We start from the raw sequence: 21,241 nt of genomic DNA on the forward strand, positions 1-21,241 counted from the left end.
TTTTGAACACCTAGTTTTTATTCATTCAACAGTATAATGGTTTTGTTCTTTCATCTGGTTATATATAGCTGTAATGGAGTTCATTTCTTTTCCGCTGCTCTGTAGTAGTTGGTGTTCTCAATCGAACACAATTTACTCCTCTGTTCTCCTATAGATGGAGCTCTAAATTGTTAGTGGGGTTGAGTTATTACAAATAATGTCCCCAGGGGTATTCTTTTACCTGTCTTTGAATGTACACATACATATCTGTCATGTTTCTACCTAGGAAAGTATGGGGTCACAAGATGCACATCAGATCCGCAGTAGTAGATAATGTCTGAGTGTTTTCTGAAGTGGTTTGTGTCCTGTGAAGAATTATCCCACCACTCTGTGGGCATGAGATATTTTTCTGTATGATCTTCTGGAAGCTTTATTGCTTTCCTTTCATCTCTACATCAGTAGTCAACTTGGAATGAGGTAAAGGTGAAGTTTCAATGTTTTCCATATGGAAATCAGTTGACCATTTGATTTTAAAAGACTGTTTATTTGAAGGAGTCCTCTTCGTGCGCTGCCCTGCAACTCTCAGTATCATGCAGTGTTTCCTTTGTTGGATTTTTTTTCTCATGAAAGAACTTTGGATCTAGGCAAGCAAGTGAACAGTGAATAGTTATTTGGCTGACCCTTTTGTGATAGTAACATTATCATCTCACTTAACTAAGGAAACTGAGGCTTATAGAAGTTAATTAATTAAGTGGGCAGGTTCTCCTGAACGAAGATTCTCATTATGAGTGCCTTAAATAAAATAGAAGTTTTTAATTAATTAACCAGTATGGAGATGGGTGATTCAGGTCTGCTACGGCACTTTGTGGTCTTTATGTGGTGTCCATTAGTGGGTCCAAGCCTCTTGTTCCAGCTCCCACTCACGTGTTCTCATTGCACCTTAGTGGGATGGGAGGGTGAGCATGGAAATGCATGCCTCTTATTTTAGGGATGTTACTTGGAAATTACACATTTCTACTTGTATCCTATTGGCCAAAATTCACTTACATAATTCACTTACATAGCCCCATCAAACCAAGAGAGCCTGGCAGAATGGAGTCTTTAATTTAGGTGGCCAGCATCTTGCCAAGATTTGGGGTCTCTGTTTCGATAGGGAGGAAGGAGAGAACGGATATGGGAATTGCTAGCCATCGTTGAATCCTTGGTTGTGGCACATCTGAGATTCAGACAAAAGCCTGTGTGCCTCCAGGCTCTACTGTACAGCCCTCGACAACCAACCGGACTGCCACAGTTTGTCTTCTTGAGAAACTTCAGGACACCTTCCTGTCAGAACAGAATTCCTGGATGTCTCTCCAGACATGTATAGAATTCCTTTGATTAGAAAACAAATTTATTTAACTCAGTGTTTTTTGTTTTTGTTTTTATTTTTATTTATTTTTTAATCAGGAAAACTGATTAAATTTTGATACGCACTGCTCTTGTCAGAGAAAATGTTTCCAAAGCCTGCTTTAATCCTTCCACTACTGACTTTACCGTCACTTAATTCGTTCTTTCTCTCTTCCTTTCTTTCCCCCGTCCCCATTCCCCTCTTTTTTGGCTCACTCTTCTGTCTTCCCAAGGTTATGGTGCCCTGGTGTTTCCTCTCCATGCCCCCACTGCCCACACAGTGACAATGAGGAGTCAGTCCAGGGGTTGGTGGGGAGGATGAGAGCAAGTGGGGTCACAATGTCTCACTCTTTCATTTTTTTTAAACTTTTATTATTAGTTTTTATTACACAAGGGTTACATATTCATTGTAGAAAAATTAGAAAACACAGAAAAGCAAAAAGAAAAAATAATCACCCATAATCCCACTACCCATAAATAACTACTATTAACATTTTAGTGTATGTCCTTCTAGCTTCTTATGCATATATATACATACATAGATAATATTTATATATAATTTTCTTTTTTACAAATATTGTGTCATACTATACATACTGTTTTATAACGTGTTTTTTTTTCATTTAAGATATATCGTGAACATTGTTGTTTATTCCCTGAAAAAATTATACAGATACTACATGCTCACTGTGGAAAAACCAGAAATTACAGATATGCAAAAAGAAAATATAGTTGCTCCAAATCTCACCTCCCAGAGATAGATGCTATTAGCATTTTAGCAAATATCCTTTCAGATGCTGTAATGCACACATGTATATGTATACTTTTAAAATGGAAACACACTATATTCTTCTGTAACTTCCTTTTCCATTTAACAATATACATCTAGTGCTTACTCTTAACTGGTGGGCAGTATTCCATTGAAAGGATATACCCTATTTAATCAACCCTATATTGTAGGCTTACTTGTATTTTTTCCATTCTTCCAAATAATGCTCCTATAAACATCCTTTTTAAATATATTTTTTTGAATAATGCATGAATGTACCTTAGTTCATTTTTCTTGGCTTTTTTTGAGGAGAATTTCCCTAAAGTGGAAGTATTTGGCATACACAAAAAATATATTGCCAAAATATTTTCCATAAAGATCAGATCAATTTACACCCTTGTTCACTCTGTGAGAAAATGTTCATTTCCATACTTCCTTGTTGTCCCTGGGAACTATAGTTCTTTATACCCTTTGTCTGTCTGATACATAAAAAAGAATATATTGTAAGAATTTGCACTTTTAATTACTAGTTAAATATTTTCATATTTATTATTAGTTCATTAATTTATGGTACACTGACGGTTTGTGTCCTTGGCTCAATTTTCTACTCAAAAGCTTGATTCTTTTTGATCATAAAATGTTACTTATTCATGCATTCATTATCCACTCACACAATAAATATGTTTTCAGTATTTGCTTTGTGTCTAGCACTGTGTTAAGTATTGAGGATATAACAGTAAGCGAAATAGACATAGTTGCTGCTTTCTTGAACTTCCAGTTTAGTGAAGAGAAACAGACAAACAAGCAATAATTTTAAAAGTGCAATGAGGAAACAATGAAATGGGAACACTTGGTTGCGCAGATAGTAGATCATAGAAAGTTTCCAAGGGCAGTGGGGTCTTGATACGTATTAGAGATCTATGCTCTTTGTTGCGTATATTTCAAATTTTGTTTTCTCTCATTTTGATTTGTTATTTTTTACTGTATAAGGGTTCTGTATTTTTAATTGGTCAAATCTATCCATCTTTTTCTTTTTGGTTTCTTCCTTTGTTGTCCTGCTTAGAAATGCTTTTTTTTTTCATAGTAAAATTATGTAAATATTTGTCAATATTGCCTGCTGGTCCTTTTATGTGCTTATGTGTTTTAACGTCTAAATCTTAACTTCACCTAGAATTTATTCTGATGGAAGTTATGAGGTATAGATCTAGTATTTCCCCCAATAATTAGCCAACCAATCATCCCTATTGTTAAGTAATCCAAACTTTTCCCACTGATTTGAAACACCATCTTTATAACACACTCAATGCTTCTGTGTTCTTGGGTTTATTTCTGATCTTTATATTTAATTATAATGATTATTACAGGCCAATAGCATCACTGGTTTTCCTCATCCTCTCTATAGTCATCTGAAAGCTGAGCATTTTGCATTTGGTGACGTTCTAGAACACAAAGAAATGGTAGTGCTTAGGTATATGCGTGTGGCAAGGGAAGTGAGTCTGGATGATATTCTTAATCCTTTCAACTTTGAGACTTCCAGAATCTGAATGCTATATGGGATTTGTTAATCTGGCCCATTGTTTGCTGTCTTTACACTCTGTACATTTCTTTTCCCTTCTTATTCTAAAGCTCAGCATCCGGTAGGTGGCAGTATTGCCCTACAGTAAGTAGCCAACCGTTAGAGGAGCACCGAAGAACAATCATCCGGCAGGGTTTTAGAATTTCCCTAAGAGCTTTAATGAGAGGAGGCATCAGGGCTGTGCTACTTCTAAAGTCTTCTTTGTACCTTGAACAATGGCTCAGCCAGAATTTTGCAGTCCATCTGTTCCTAGAGGCATGCAAGACATCAGGGGACAGGTATTTTAAAGTGATACCTCGGCCCTGTGGGCGTTCGCTCACATACCTTATCCACAAGTGCCTCTGGGCCCCGCCACTGACTGACTTAACAATAGGATTGTGGTGGGATTCAGGTGGTTTTTATTTTCTTTATACTTGGTGGTTTGTTCCTGATTTCCCACAGAGAACATATATTGCTTCTGTAATCTGGAAAAAAGAAAATAATGAATCAACAGGGGATTTTAAAATTGGGGGGGGGGTAAAATGGGTGACAGTGTGCTAGAAAAAGTTGACATCCTTTTCCAGTTTCAGCATGTGAGGACATGCAATGGAATGGATTCAGTGTTTTCTCCTTACCCCTAGAGATCAGCTCAGTGTTATTGCTAATCTGGAAGCGATTTACCAGCAGGAGGCCGAGATGGTAGACTTGTATCTCATGGACTACACCTGAGAAAGTCCTTTGGTAGGTGAGAGGACAGTGGGGTCAGCCCCTAAAGAGAGGCATTGGCGTATCCAGTGGGAGGTGGTGAGCTATATCTATTGCCATTATGAGCCAGTGCAGGTCATCACGACTTGGAGCACTGAAATTCGTTTTAGAACCTGCTAGTGAAAGAAGATCTATAAATCTTGGAGTGTGTCCACATGAACTATAAAAGCAATCAAAGTCTGGGAAACAGGCACTATGAATAAAAGATAAGGTGGCTGAATTTATTTACCTCAGATATGGAAAGCCTAGCTGGGGAATTAGACAAATTCCCATCTCCATGAACAGCTACCATAGCCCTCCCAGACCTGGAGGTGAGACCTGAATTTATTAACAGTCTTCAGTTGTACAAAGGACAATGGCACAGGAGGTAAGTGTTCCTTTCATACCGAGACTAAGGCGAGAGTGAGCCCAAATTAACCCAGCAGAAGTGATTTAGGTCAAGCATTTAGAGGAACGTGCTGAACACCAAGGTTGGATTTATCGGTTAATACCTTTGCATGAATTAAGAGGAATGAGATTGAAGCTAAGGGTTCAATATAGTGTAAAGTAAAGGTGCATGAGGGCAGAGACGGGAGCTGAGAACGTGCCCAACTGGGCTACTTTATCATTTCTTAAACAATGGACCTTAAGTGAATTGACTACATGGGATGAAAATGAACCATATTCAAAAAAGATATTAAACTTCAATCAGACCTGATTTATGAAACCAGGGTTTGCAGACCAGATAAATCTGGGAGTGGTTACCTGCTTTGCAAGGGGGTATTCATTCTAAGAGTCTCTAAAGAGCATATTCCAACAACTGTTTTACAGTTGTTTATTTGATTTAGAAAGTTGTGATTTTTTCATATAACTTTCAGAAAGATACCTCTTTATATGAAGTCAGGCATACCTATAACCATGTGTCAATTACAAGTTCTTTGGAACAGAACTCTGGACTCCAAGAATAAGGCCAAAAATCAGCTGGTATGATCTAAGAGACTGCATAGCCTTTTGAGATCTTTTCCAACCCTCTAATCCTTTTGCTTTCGATCACAAAAGCTAGAAGAGAATTCCAAGTATAATCTCCACAACATCAGATACTAGGTTGAACCATATGAAATTGCCATTTTTGTAGCTCAAACAGTCAAATACCAGCAATTTCATATAGGATCTAATACAATAATTATTCCAGTAGTTCATAAACACCTATCTTCATCTTCACTAAAGCTAACAGCTTTAATGTACTTAGTTGTTGGGTCAAATATATTGGACATCTAAATGCCTATGCACAGAAGTACTGAGAAAGTATAGGGTTGGGATTGAAGATGCATCTTGGATAAACCACCGATAGGCATGTAGCTCATCCTTTTATTGGATTAGACACTTGTGTCTCTTGTCTGTCTTGAGGAGTCCTTAGATTTTTGAAAAGCAAGAAGAGAAGTCCAAAGGCCTGACCTTTCAACCCATAGGAAATCCTGTTCAGGTAACGGGCCAAGGAAGAACAGGGGAAAATACAACACAATTTGTACCATGTTACAAGTTTAGTGAGGAAGATCATAAGAGAGCTGTGAGCAGAAAAACAAAGCGTGTGGCTTCCTCCTTTCTAAAATATAGTATTGCTTAATGTGTCCTGCTTTCAAGATTCTAAGCATAAGACAAGACACCAAGTACACATCGGAAAAGTCATATCTGCATAGTCATCTAAAATGAGACAAGCTTAGCTTAACTAAAAAAGATTTTATTAACGTAAAATGTTAAATATTTTTACGATCTGAGCTAATTCCAGCATGCCCTATAAGATTTAACACTATGCTGATGCGCAGACATCATGCTTCAGATTTCAATTAGAACAAAATGTGATAATATTCAATTTTACATTTGAGGGTAATTGTATGTTACTACACCATTTTCTAACTGGATTACTCATTCTCCAAGAAGCTGAAAAAGACACCATTGGATCGAAAGGAAATTAGTTGCCCATATGCATTGTACGAAGATAATAGGATTATTGTGTATTTACAAAATTTAAATATGTTTTATATATGGTTTCTGTTGCATTATAAATTAAGATATCTGTATGTAGAAGCTCTTGGATTCCGACAGAATGGAAGACTGAATGTAAATGAGTGCAGACAAAGCAATAGGTGAGGTGGTATATGTTTGGTTATAATATTATTCCTAATAATATTGATAGATTGGATTTTTGAACACAGTTTTGCATTTTTAGATAGATTTCTATGTTTAAAGACTTTCATATATGATAAATTGTTCACATGAGAATAGCAAGAGCTAAAGATATACTATTATACATGAAATAATTTTTCTCTGTATAATACATTTAAAAAAACCTTGAAATAATTTAAAAACCATAATTCTTGCATCTGTCATGGTATGGTTTGGAGCAGACATGCACAATGTCAGCTTTAAAAATCCTTTTAAAAACAGCCTGCTTTTTGAATCTTTTTTTCCCTTGACAGCAGCTGCTTTCAAATGTAAAATCATTTAAAACGGTAGGGGGAGGCGAATAAAAGTAATAAGGAAGCATAGAAAACATAGTCAAAAACCAATAACTGTGGTTCAGCTGTCTGGAGGTCCTCAGGTTCTGTGATATTTTCGGGTCTTCGCAATGGTGGGTTTCCAGGAGGAGTCGTCTAGCTTGACACCAGACAACACAGCCCAAAGAATCTTCTCTTCCGTCTTCTAACCAGGGGGTAGGGAGTTAGATTTAGAAGGCTGCTGTCATCTGTGATGGGACAGAATGTACGTATGAGTGAATACAGACAAAATAACCTTGGTTTGATGAATTGGCTTTTAAAATCGACCAGCTTTTGAATCAAGGTCTCTTGACTTCAGCACTATTGGCCATTTTGGACCAGATAATTATTTGGTTGGGGCTCTCCTGAGCACTGGAACATTTAGTAGCATCCCTGGCCCCTACTTACTCAGGTGTGACAACCAAAAATGTCCCCCAGATAGCAACGAAATATTCTTTTTTGGTGGTGGTGGTTGGAGGGGTGTGTGTGTGTGTGTAAGGGGGTGGGGCATGGGACCAGCACTGTAGCTTGCAGTTGAGAATCACGGCTTAGAATTAAATATAAGCCGCTTGGAGGTGCTGTTTTAGAAAGAGCCCCTGCTTTGGGGTAAGTTTGGCCTCTTTTCTAAACCCACCTCGGCTAATTCCTAGCTCTGTGACTTTGAACATGTAACTGGAAGCTTGCTATGTCTCTGTTCTCCCATGTGTGAGACAGGCTTTCATACCACTTACCTTAGATGAAGATTGTATGAAATTATCTATGAAAACATGAAGCTTGGCTGGTATCCTATGTGCCTAGCATAGAGGAAGCACTCAGTAAGTACAGCTTTTATTAACTCTTTTCCTTTACAGAGGACCATTGTCTTGCTTCCACTCACCTATTTATGCCTCAGGAAGAAGTTTCTCAACTATTCCTTGTTGAGTTTTTGCCTACTGATTTCTATAGATTTCTTTTTTTTTTTGTTTTAAAGATTTTATTTATTCACTTGAGAGAGAGAGAGAGTGAGAGAGAGAGTATGAGAGGGAAGAGGGTCAGAGGGAGAAGCAGACTCCTTGCCAAGCAGGGAGCCCGATGTGGGACTCGATCCCGGGACTCCAGGATCATGACCTGAGCTGAAAGCAGTCACTTAACCCACTGAGCCACCCAGGTGTCCCTGATTTCTATAGATTTTCTATACACAAGGGCATTCCGAGAAGGTTTCCAGCTGTTGAATTTAAAAGTTTTGGTTGAAATTTTTAACACAATGACAAGGAGAGGAGGAAATAAACCAGTAAGCCAAGTTCAGTTGAGGGAGCTGGGTTTTAAAGAAATAGTACAGCCCAAAAGAGAGGTTGGATCGAAATAGCCTGTTGCAACAGAACTGGCAGTCTGGTTGGTCCCAGAGGCTGGAGAGGGACCACACAGACATGATATGGAAATTGCCAGTGAGGGGAGCACTAGGATGTGATCAGAATGGAGCGAGGCACCACAAAATGATTGGTGGGCTCTGGTAACTTATGCACCTAAGCTTTTGCCAGCCCAGAGCAGAGCCAAGGGGCTCCCTCCTTTCCCCATCCCAACCTGGGAGATACAGGACCTTGGGAAAGAGCCCAGAATCAGGAATTGGATGAAGTGGGCAGAAAGGGAAAGATGTGTCCCACTTCAATAAAACTAGTTTGTAGCTGAGGGTGGGTTTTCTTGATTACTGAGTCTAGACGTTCAGTAAACTGTCAAGAATAACAAGTTCCGGCTTCCCAGTCCTCTTATGTGGATTGTGTCATCCAAGTATCTGGGCTTTTCCTTCCATTCCCCAAAGGCTGCCATGTGTCATACTCATTTGTACATGAGCCTCACTCACCAAGTTGACAGTGTTGCTTGGAATGGTGCCCTATGCTATACTTTTAGATAGAACCAGAGTAGCAAGTCAGAGTCAGGGAAGAAAGCAGGTGCCCCAGCTGAGCACATCAAATTAATCAAACACAGTGCCCTCTCCTGGTCTCCACAGATTAATATTCTCTCTTAAGATTCATATTCTGCAAGTGTGGAGAAAAACAGGATGCTCGTTGTCCCCTCTGTGGTGAAAAACATTTCACTATACTCTGGATGTCACCATTTTGAGACTAAAAATAGGACATCTCTCTTTTATACTTACACTTGCCCCAAATAGTTAAGACTCAGAAAGCAAAGTCAAACACTCTATGTGAGCCTCATTTCTCAGGAGAATCTCTCAGAGATGAATCATGGTCTATTTAGAACAGAAAGAGATGATAACTCACTTTCTCATCAGTTTTAGGACCCTTACTTTTTAAACCACCAGACTGTCAACAGACTTAACCTAGGTGGAAATGGCAAAGTTATAGCAGACTCTGAAAACTAAAGAATTGCATCTTTTGGTATCTCTTGGGATACTGACTATACTTTCTGAAACACAAGTTCCCCAGGAATTCAGTGATTCCTTGAACAGAATCACCAAAACTACGGAGATATTTATAGGGAAGAAAAATTTATTTTATTTCCATTTATATTTGGAAGATCTATTTCCTGAATGTCTATATATCCTTCCCTTTCTCCAAACACTTTTGGGGAGTGATGGAATGGGTATTTATGTTTTGTAAAAAGGCAATGCTGATGTGTATTGTTCCCACTACATGAGGAAATGTCTACTACAGGTTGAATTTATAAAGAAACTGTGTATGTGTATGCTCTGGTAGGTGTATGCTGTGGCGGGAAGTTTGCTCCCATGTTCCCTTTTTTATGTATGAAAAGAACAGGTATTATACACAGATACTATGAGATTCGCATCAAAACTGACCTTTGTACCTGTGCACTCATTACGGTGAATCAAAAAATCTTTTGTGCTATTGAATTCTCCTTCCTCAGTCTTCTTCTCCTATCTACCTATCTATATATAGCTAGATAGATACACACATATATGTTCACTTGTGAGTGCTATACGCACACACAAACACACAGCATTCGCATGAATAAGAAGCGTTAGAATTGATGAGAAGGTGCTCAGATGTTAAGCAAAGGACTGGCTGCTTATTAAGGACAGCTGCTGGTTTGGGGCATCTCTGTTGAGCATTGTGACACCTTCGCCTAGCCCAGAGCTTGTCTGATCATCACCTAGGGTTGAGGTGACACAAAGCTTGAAAATTCTTGGCAGGAATTCAGAGCAGCTTTCTCCACCCTAGGAAGCTGACACCGGCAGTAAATGCTGAAATTCACCAGCAGTAAGTACGCCTGGAATGGTTTGGAGTGAATTCAAGTCCAAGGAAAGATGTCTTTTCATATTGATTGAAATCCTGTCTCTGAAGTTACGGGCTGCCAAAAGACTGTGGACAAAATGGAATGTTTTCCCGACTCGTTCTCAGCTTTCTGGGCTAATCCACCTGACCTTGCTGGGAAACCTTTGATTTTTATTGTGAATGTTTGAGAATTTTATAGCATCTTTTCTTCAAAGTGCATGCTCTGAGACCGTTTTAGATGTGAAAATGAAAAGTGGAGAAAGTGAAAGGAAAGGAGAATAGGCACTTCAGCCACCAGCAAGTTCAGATCTTGGTTATTTGAAGCTTAATTCCTAGATACTGCTAAAGCCAGGGACACCAGAATCCCCCAAGGCACTATGATACCATTTCTCTGTTGTTCACATTTGTTTTGCTGATATGAGATTTCTTACATGGATGATATGTTAAGAAACAGAAGGACATAAAAATAAGTTTTCAAATAATCCACTGAGCATTTGACTTGAAAGCTCTGTTTTCAGATAGAATCTAGAGAAGTGCTCGTAATGTAACCATAGTTGCAAATTTCTATTCCAGAAAAAAAAAAAAAAAGGACACTTTCAGCTAACCCAGTGCTTCTCAAACGTTAAGCTGCACTAAGTATTATCTGAAGGCATCTTAAACTACAGATCCCTGGCCCTCCCTCCAGAGTTTCCCAATCAATAGGTCTGGGGTGGGGCTGGAGAATTTAGAGTTCTTACCATTTCTTAGAAATGCTGATGTTGCTGGTCCTGAGGCCACACTCTGAGAAGCCCTGCATTGATCAAAGGCCTGCTAAGTGCAGGCTCCATATTGGGTGGGGATTATATCAGATGGGTCCTAATACAAAGAGGGTTCTTGATCTCAAGAATGTTTGCTTGAGTAACTACGAAGCTTCATTAAAATGCCATAAGAGAGATACAGTTACAATGCTATGAGAAATCCAAAGGGGGGAATTACTCCCAAGTGGAGAAGGAAGAAGATAATTGTGGAAAATCATGGAGGTCTTGGTATTCATGCTGGGTGTGAGGAGAACTTGCACATTTGATGAAGGTGGAGATGGGCTTTCTGGTTGGAGAGAACAGTCATGGAGATCAGAGGCAACTTGAATTTGGGTCCAAGTAAACAGTCCAGTCTGTTCAGGGACAGTTCAGGGTGAACTGAAAGGTATATGAAGGAGGGAATAGTACAAAATAGAAACACAAAGAATTCCCTAAATATTACTGTGCCCTATCTTGCCTCTCCAGCTTTACACATACCATTCCTTTTTCCAGAAAAGTCCTCCCTTCTTAGACAAATGCCAGTCCCGCCAAGATTAGCTTGCAATTTCCTTTGATTTCTTTCATAATGTTCTGATTTTCTTCTCAGTGCCCTTTGTAAACTGCCATTCTTTCCCCTTGAAACTTAAACTGTGTCATCCCAGGGCTCTTCTCTACGCACACACTCCTGGGGTAGAGTCAGCCATTCTTAAGGCTTCAATTACCATTATGTCGATGATGCTTAAATGAGTATTTCTAGCCTCTGAGCTCACACGTCTCACCTTGGCATAAGACTGGTACATCTGCTATTCACCACTGAACGTCACTCTTGGAGGTCCTCCATCTCCAAAACTTTAATCGTCTTCTGTCTCTACTGCTCCTCCTCTGTTCTCTCTGACTTAGTGAATAGAACCAGCATTCACCCTGCTTTCCAGGTCGGAACCTGGCTTTCATCCTTGATTCTGCCTTTTCTCATATGCAGCCCATCCAGTTGTTCATATCCTCTTCTCCGACCCCCTGGCTTTCAGTCAGATCTTAAGCATTTCTCACTTGGATTATTGCACCTGCTTCCTTATTTAATCTCTCCAGTGGCTTCAGGATAAAGTCCGAACCTCTCAACATGAATTATAGGGGTCTTAATGATATAGACCCACCTACTTTTCTAGTCTTTCATGCCTCTTTTCTAACCACTTTCGCAACTAATGAAGTGCTTGCAGTTCATCAAAAAGCCCTATTCTTTCATCTCCTCGTGTACCTTCAATATCCAGAACCTTCTGCATAGACTCTCTTTCTTCCCCCCTACCTCTTTTTTCTTTTTCTTTTTTCCATCTCTTTCTTTGGCTAACTCTGATTCATCATCAGAAATCTCAGCTCACTTTACAAAAAGCAATTCTCAATACCAGCAACCCTCTCCTCCATCCCACACCCCAACTCCTTACAGCTCACATCAGGCTAGGCTAGGTGAGATTCCCATATACCCTTGTAGTGACCTGAGTCTAGCTATTATGGCACTGTTATATTCTAAGCAGCAGTTTCTTTGTCTGTCCAATTGTGTGTGTGTGTGTGTGTGTGTGTGAGAGAGAGAGAGAGAGAGAGAAAGTTTCCAGAATTCACATGTCCTACCCCAAAAACATTATCCCAATCTCTAAGAGGGGAAACCTGTCATTTGGCCTTTCATTCCAGGTGATTCTCCTCCAGTCTATTCTGTTAAGATAGAGAACCTCTAGAAGGAGAGATATTCCCAGTCCCTGACACAGAACTTGGCACATTCTAGGTTACCATCACATAACAGATGATGGCAGAGACGCCAGATGCAAGGAGAAAACGTCTGTTCTTCCTCTAGTAGACGATGAGTAGGAAGGTAACATTTGTGAGTAGGGGCTGAACACAGAGTAATGCATTAGGAAAGTGATGTGTGATCAGTGATGTGTGAATTAATTGGAGGAGAGAGGAAATACATATGGCATACTGAATCCTGGATGGAAAGTTGCAGAGATTGCAAAGGACATGGAGCAGCTGGAGTAAAAACTACCCAGAGTAACATTCAGAGTCACACCAGACTGAAGTATACAAAGTCTTTCTAGGAGGCCCTGGCGAGAGGACCTAAAGGATCATCTTGAGGATACCAGGTGCCATAACTGCCTCATGTTCTCCAGGCAGATGTCAGACACTGCTGTGTGACATAGCTAGAGTGGATATGGGGGCTCCAGATTGGAGTGGACTGAGAGTATGACTCTGGGGGAAATGTTCCTAGATCCAACTGAGTCTGGAGTTGCACTGTCCCCAGGAAGGGATCCATTCTAGAGTAGATTCAATTCCCAACGGATCCACCTCAGACTGATTCCAATGCCTGGTCTCAACAACCAAATTCTAGGCAAAGGTGAACGTACAAACACACCCCACAGCATTCATTAAGTCAGAATTCTGGAAAAGGTGCAACTGTCTTTCGGGCTTAATTTATTTCTGCCAACTTGTTTTGTTTGATTGTAACATACATTTAGAAGATGCTTGCCCTTCGCTTTCCAGTCTCCTTTTAGCCTTTGTCAGTAACCTTGCGGGCTCTCCACAGGTGGTTCCATTTGTAATCCATTTGACACAGCAAGACTATCATAATTAATGAAGCTCCCTACAGCACTGCCAGTGACCCAGAATGTGGGACAGGAGAGGCGCTGAAGCAATGGCAAGAACAGTGGGCTGAGAGCCAGGAGACCTGGACGTGGTCAGGAGCCTGCTGTGGGGCTCTGCAGAAAGAGGGCAGCTCGCCTTTCTTTTGTGCCTCTCTTTGTCTCCAGTCTCACACTGAAGGATGGGAAAGAAAAGGCGCTGTCTGAAAGGAGGCCGCAATCACGAACCATTAAAATTCCTGCTCTTGGCTACCTTCCTTTATTTGTCACTGAAAATCACTTCACGACAAACTGTTGTCACTTCACAACAAACTGTTGTGGTAGGAAGGTGGGGGAAGACAGGACTGACTCTTTCAATGCTAAGGTGAACAAGGTGAATAAGGAAGGTTCTGAGGTGAGGACTAAGGGTGGAACCGGGAGAAAGCAGCTCTGAGCCCTTCCTTCCAGGGATGTTCCCCCAAGGGCCTGCCGGCCAGGACCATCACATGGTCAGGGTTTGAGGTAGGAACAAAGGGAACCAGGCATGGTATCTTTCCCCTTTTTTTCTTTCTGCCTCAATCACACATGTAAATAGAATAAAAAGAGAAAAGAAATAAGAAGCCAGAAAATAACCAGATGGCTTTCTATAATGGTTTTCATCCACTTACAAAGATGTTTTGACAATAAGGTCCTAGAGAAAAGAACTGGAATATATTTTTCCACATTTCACTCCATACTGTTCACCTACCCATAGACTAAACAGATCAGTGGCAAAAGATTTCCAGGAAGGTCATGGGAAGGCTCCTATGGTCTAGCTTGGTATACAGAGTCAGAGGCATCTGGCTGATTTGTTCATTAAAACGCTGCCATATACGTCTGCTAAAAAAAAAAAAAAAATGTTCCCAGAGGGACCCAAGGGATCTGCTCTCCTTCCCTCAGGCTTTCTCAAACCCTGTGGTTCAGGTTCATACTCCCCTGTCTCCACTGGTCAGCTCATAGTGACATCATGCTATGAGTCCCCACAAAACCTGCAAAAAACAGAGATGTGGCATCTCATGCCAAGGGTCATTTTTCCCCTAAGTGAAGAAACCTGAATTCCCCTGAATGGAAGCCTTCACGTCATTTTTTCTTTCTTATTATTCAAAATCCTACTGCATCATTCCCTCCTGAACAGCTCCTTGAATCTCCTAGCTTTTTCCTTTTCATCCTCTATACAGATATAGGGTTTCAGTCCTGAGTATCAAATTATTTGGATTATTCCCTTTTTACTCATGTTTTTAGTCACAGTATTGCTCATTTATTGCTATTATTATATTTTGAAACTGTACTTAAAATTCTTTTTTCTGTTTATAAAGGGAATACAAAGTCACACAAAATATTTCTACTCTTCATGATTATAAAAATGTCCCAAGTAAATAAACTGAAATTTCTGCTTTTCCATTAATGCGTGTTTTGGGAACCGTTGGATGCATTTTCATGAAATGTGGACGGGATGTTTGGGATGGTTTGATTTATACTAAAAACTACATGGCCCACATGCCATTTACTCTGCGTGCCCTGGCAGATGTCCTCTTGGGCAGTGATAGTGAGGTACGGGAGGGGGGCCCCACACTGCCCATGGGGGATTTGCCAAACACAAAGAAACTAAGAACAGCTTCAGACATGAACTCCAACTCCAAAGTCCCAGGGACCAATGTTCTGCACTGCGGGTTCCAGATTAACGAGCGGAAGCCCGGGCTGTTCTGTTGATGATGGGGCATTCTCCTGAGCTAGGCCGGCTGACCGGCTGGTAAAGAATACCAGTACGAGCGGGACGCCTGGGTGGCTCAGTGGGTTAAGCCTCTGCCTTCGGCTCGGGTCATGGTCTCAGGATCCTGGGATCGAGCCCCGCATTGGGCTCTCTGCTCGGCAGGGAGCCTGCTTCCTCCTCTCTCTCTGCCTGCCTCTCTGCCTACTTGTGATCTCTGTTAAATAAATAAATAAATAAAAAATACCAGTACCCGCAACAGTCATCACAATAAAGCATCTGTCCAGTGTCTGTCCTCTACAAGGTCGGGAGCAGACACAAGACCTGCGGTGCTTCGTTTAGACCCCAACAGCCCGCCGAAGTAAGTAATGGTCTTATCTCCTTTTCAGGGATGAGGACATTGAAACCAGTGGATCTTAAAACAGACTTCCAGGGCACCAAGTTGGTAAGTGGCAGAGCCAGCATTCGAACCCTTGGGTCGTCTCGTCTCCATCCCAAGTCCCATGTCCCCACCGCCCTGCGTATTTCTAGCAACAAGCGTCCAAGCTGCGGCCGGACGGCTCGCTCCTCACTCCACTCGATCTGCTTCCTGACACCGCCGCGAGGTCTCCAAGCACCACGCGCAGGGCTCAAGCCCATCAGTCTGATCCCAGGCCCTGCAGGGCGCGCTTCGCGGCAGGTGACGGACGCCCCACGCGCAGCGTCTCCCTTGCTGACACCCTGCTCCAGCCCACACGGCTCAGGCCACGCTACTTCTCGGCCTCTTCATCTGGCGTTCTCACTTCCACCTCTCCACCTTCTGCCACGCCGCTCCCCGAGCCAACAGCTCTGCTGCCAAGTCCTCTCGGAGCCAGGCGGCACCCTGTCCTCCCTCGGCTCTGCAGTGGAAGCCAGAGGAGTCGCTTTCTGACTCCAAAAACCCTTTCCCCACCCTCGACGGAGCGCTCTCGGAAGCGGACGCCCCTCCGCAGACGTCTCCGGCCGCGCATGCTCAGTGTAAGAGCTGCGGGTCGTCCGTCCTTCAGACGCATCATCAGACCTTCCCCTCCCCCTCCAACCCCGGGCCTCCAAGTCCCGCGCATGCTCAGTGTAAGTGCTGCGGGGAGTCCTCGGTACGTATCATCAGATGCCCCCGGGCAGCCAAGTCCCGCGCAGATTTCACAAACATTTACTGTGTCGTTCTACTGTGTTCTAGGCGTTGCTCTAGATACGGGAGATACAGTAACAGTTAACAAAAGCGTGTAGAGGCCCTTCCCTCATGGAAGTTAACATTCTAGTGAAAATACCTCTCCATTCCTACGTGAAGCTGTATAGTCCCACAGAATAGCTCTGCGGACAGACTGTCTGGGATTACTGCCCAGCCTTTCTACTTACAGTCTGTGCGACCTTGACTGAGTTAGTTAACCTCTCTTTGCCTCAGTTTCCTGCCAGTTGGGAAACATCAGTAGCCTTTCCCTCGAAGTTGTTATTAGAATTAAATAAGTTTTTTTTTTTGTAAGATTTTTATTTATTTATTTAATTGACAGAGAGAGAGAGAGAGAGATCGCAAGTAGGCAGAGAGACAGGCAGAGAGAGAGAGGAAGGGAAGCAGGCTCCCTGCTGAGCAGAGAGCCCCACGTGGGACTCGATCCCAGGACCTTAAGATCATGACCTGAGCCGAAGGCAGCGGCTTAACCCACTGAGCCATCCAGGTGCCCCAAGAATTAAATAAGTTAATACAGTTAACACATGTGAAGTATTTAGGATAGTGGTTGTGACATTGTGGCTTATAATATAAGGCATGCCTTTGGTCTTTCATCTCATTCCTGGCTCAAAGCTCCTAAAACCCTTGGAATTTCCTCAGGGATGATAGCAAAAGAGGCGTCTTTTGTTATGTTAATGAGATTACTTTCACAAAAACCACGGAAGGATGGGGGCTGGTTGCTAGGAGAACCAAAAGTGTGATTAGAGGGTTGGAACTTTCAGTCCCACCCCCCAATCTCCTGGGACAGGAGAGGAACTGAAGATTGAATTCCATTTCCAATGGCCAGTGATTTAATCAATCGCACCTATGTAATGAAGCCTCCATAAAAACCAACAAAGGACAGGTTGGGAGAGCCTCTGGGTAGGTGAACAGGTGATGTACCAAGCAGTGCACGCTGGGGAAGGGATGGAATCTGCTTGTCCTTCCCCAAACCCTATGCTTGGGTCTGACATTTGGCTGTTCCTGAGTTATACCCTGTTGTGGTAACTGCTGATCTAGTAAGTAAAATGCTTCTCTGAGTTCTATGAGCTGCTCTAGCAAATTAAATAGACTCATGCAGGGGGTCCTTGGAACTTCCAACCTGTACATCTCAAGTGGTGGAGGAGGGCGGTCTTGTACCCCTTAACTTAGGGGATCTGGTGCTGTCCACCAGGTCATCTCAGAATTCAGATGAATTGCAGTACACCATGCTGGTGTCCACGAATTGCTTGGTGCTGTGGGAAAACTCTCCCACACATTGGAATTAGGTGCAGAATCCAGTGGCGCACTGTAAGGTCTCAATTTGTTAATTACTATTACTTCTTTTAGATAACTAAACATCTAGATGGCAGAGGAGTTTCTTTGGAAATTTCTTTTTTCATTTATTTATTTATTAAAAGATTTTATTTATTTGAGAGAGAGTGCACTGGAGGGAGGATGAGGGGCAGAGGGAGAGATAATTTCAAGCTGACTCCATCCTGAGTGCAGAGCCTGAGGCAGGGCTCCACAACTGATGACCCTGAAATCATGACCTGAACCCAAACCAAGAGTGGGTTGCTTAATGGACTGAGCCACCCTTTCGAAATTTCTTTAAGTGTCCTCCTCTAGGCTGTAAACTTTTTTTTGTTTTTTGTAATTTAAATTCAGTTAACTAGGTGTTACTGGTTTCAGAGGTGGGGGGGGGCGGTCAGTGATTCCTCAGTCTTATAAATAGTACCCAGTGCTCATTACCACGTGTGCCCTCCTTAATGTCCAGCTTCTTCTTTTTTTTTTTAAAGATTATTTATTTATTTATTTGATAGAGAGAGAGATCACAAGTAGGCAGAGAGGCAGGCAGAGAGAGAGGGGGAAGCAGGCTCCCCACTGAGTAGAGAGCCCGATGTGGGGCTCGATCCTAGGACCCTGAGAGCATGACCTGAGCCAAAGGCAGAGGCTTAAACCACTGAGCTACCCAGGCACCCCTAATGTCCAGCTTCTTAAAGGCAAGGGCCAAGTCTTCAGTTGTTTTATATTTGCTATACCTGGGATAGTGCTTTCCAGGGCTTGTCAATGAATATATGCTCTTGACTGACAGGGCCAGTAGAAGAGGCCTCTGAGGGTCAGAGTGTATCTTGGCTCTCCTTGGAGCATGACTGTGTTCTCCTGAGAGGCTCCATTTTCATTATTGTATCATTTTAAAGAGTGAGGAATGTACACTCAGTGCCTTCTATTGTTTGTGTAAAACAAATTTGTAATTTCTTGAGAAACAAGTCCCAAGGTTATCATGTTACAAACATCCTTTGCCTCAAAGAGAAATGACAAGACTTACCTTGATTTTTCAATGGTAAAGGCATAGTTTCCCTGAGTTTGCTTAAAAGGTTTTTCATTTCTCGCATGTCTCTGTAAAAGTGACAAAAAGAAAAAAAAATCAGCTGTAAGTTTTTGAAATGCAATCCCAAACAGTCTGTTCTGTGAGACAATTGAGAGACGAGAGTCTGCGCTTAATTGTACTAGCTCTAGTTTCCAGTAGGCAAATATTGAATTTATTTTGCTTTTATAAGAAAAAAATCGGAGATTGCTGGCTCTGGAAGGAATGGGAACTACTCTGGCAAACATTTCCACAGGGCATTCTGCCGAAGGAGCCCTCATCTCTGCCTTGGGTTGGACCTGGCTGAGGTCAGAGAAGAGTCTGATAATGAGGCCGGTGTTGCGAATTTCTAAGAGGGAGGTCAAGGACATGCAAGTAGGATAACAGGGGTGCTCTGGGCAAAGCGGAGGCTGGGTGATGTTGCTCTCAGGCTTTAAGGTCTGATGGCTGTCGTGATTTTATATTGGTTCACTCGCTATTGCCTCATTACTGCGATTGAAAGTCAGTGTAACACAGGTGTTAGGGATTCACAAGGCTCAGCACTGATTAAAGTGACTTGGAATAAGGGGAAACTGATGAATTCTAAAACCTTCAGAGAAGAGCTCTTCATGATGGCGGGCGTGGGGAGGGGGTGCATGGAGAGGGAAAAGAAGGGAGAGAGGGCACCTGGGACAGATGGACAGACGGACCTTCTTCTAGCCCCTCCCATGTCGGTAAGCCGCTGCATCCCTACAACATCTCCACTCTCTCATCTTAGAATATATGTGATCATAAAATCCCCCAACTGTGGAGCAGGAAGCCATGCCGAGGGCTTCTAGTTTGGGACAGGGATCAGCTGGACTTCTCAAATCCTTGGGGCAGTAGTTCTCCACATGTTCTGGTGGTCATCCCCTGGAGTTAGTGCTCTTGAAATCACAGGATGGAGTGGCAGATTTCATTTACAAGAGCAAAAGTCAGATACATCTTTTAGTTAACTCTAGAATAGGCAAACAATAGCAGCGAGTATTAAGAATTTAAGAAAGTTTTGGGGGGAGGATAGTCCAAAAGTTGAGGAAATTCTATTAACTTATTTTCCTTTTGCTGTATGAAGAAAAAAGAATCGCCATTTAACTTTAGGTTTGAAATCCCTCAGTTTCTTTCTTTCTTTAAGTAGGCTCCACACCCAGTGTGGGGCTTGAACTCACAACCCTGAGATGAAGAGTTGAATACTCTCTACCATCTGAGCCAGCCAGCGCCCCTTCCTCAGTGTATTTCTCCACACACAACTGTTCTTTTGAGTATAGTTTAAGGACCAGTTGTCCTGGGGGAGGCCAGAGACCCCATAGGGTCTTTCCTTGAGTATTGACTAACATGTAAAAAGGGTCTCTTTCTCAGCAATAGCTGATTAGAAAGAGAGAAAAAAAAGCAGCCTTGTGGCTCAGCTGTAGAAATAAACCTACATAAAAAAAGAAAAAATCAGAATTCTTTTCCTTAAGTATATGTCGTTGGGGCGTTGATGCTGATAAATCCCAAAGGGTGTTTTTAGAGACAGAAGGTGCAAGCGGGGGAGGGAGGAAAAGAAAGTCAGGGCCCATACATCCAGAAAGTGCAAGGGGCACATTCTGATTTCCTATCAAATGTTCAAGGATGGATGGGCTGGGAAGTGGGCGGGCACATAGTGCAAACGGGTAAGGAACGCTGTATGTGAGACAGAGGCAAGGTCTCCCCAGAAAGCACCACTTCTCAGGCGGCTACACAGAATCACCATATGCCGAGATCCCACCCCATGAGAACCTGATACAGCTGGTTTCTGGGCATGGGGCTCAGGAATCAATGTTTTTAAAAAGCCGTCCTAGTGATTTTAATGTACAAGCCCAGGTTGAGACACACTGATCTCTTAGGGAAGAGAGAGGGAGAATTTAGGAAGGTGCCTTCCCAGACCAGGTCTCTTGTGCTTATTTTTCTTAGTCCTTCCCATTCCCTTTGACCTGAATCTGGACTTTAAGGCTGAACTTCGAAACTCAGCTACACTCTTCTTCTTCTTCTTTTTTTAAATTGAGGCAAAATTGGTATATAACATTATTTAACTTTCAGGTGTACAACATTGTAAGTTGCCATCTGTGTGTCTTACAGTGATCACCACTACAAGTCTGGTTATATAAATGACCCCCTTCAACCATTTCAACCACTTCCATCCCCCACCCTTCTGCTCTGTAATCATCTACCTGTTCTCTTGTATCTATGAGTTTGTTTTTGTTTTGTTTTCCTTTGTAGATTCCACAGATGAGTGGAATCATACGGTATTTGTTTTTCCCTGTGTGTCTTATTTCACTTAGCATAATACCTTCACGGTCTATCCACATTGTTGCCAATAGC

General features: G+C 42.1%; 1 protein-coding gene across 2 annotated transcripts in view; it reads right to left on the minus strand.

Annotated features, from left to right (window-relative positions):
• Positions 1 to 1,717: 1,717 nt before the first annotated feature.
• Positions 1,718 to 21,241, minus strand: part of LOC101671161 (regulator of G protein signaling 7 binding protein) — a 100,129-nt gene continuing 80,605 nt past the window's right edge. Inside the window, exons 5-6 of one of the 2 annotated variants that reach the window (XM_004764559.2) lie at positions 18,848 to 18,918; positions 1,718 to 7,176 (exon numbers count right to left, since the gene is read on the minus strand). In XM_004764559.2, coding sequence (XP_004764616.1) covers positions 7,085 to 7,176; positions 18,848 to 18,918 — 163 coding nt within the window. In that variant the 3' untranslated portion in view covers positions 1,718 to 7,084. The remainder of the gene's footprint in view (positions 7,177 to 18,847; positions 18,919 to 21,241) is intronic. The other variant, XM_004764558.3, reaches the window with a different exon arrangement.

Source organism: Mustela putorius, unplaced genomic scaffold (assembly GCF_011764305.1).
Source record: "Mustela putorius furo isolate JIRA1106 unplaced genomic scaffold, ASM1176430v1.1 tig00000145_pilon_pilon_pilon, whole genome shotgun sequence".
NCBI lineage: Eukaryota > Metazoa > Chordata > Mammalia > Carnivora > Mustelidae > Mustela > Mustela putorius.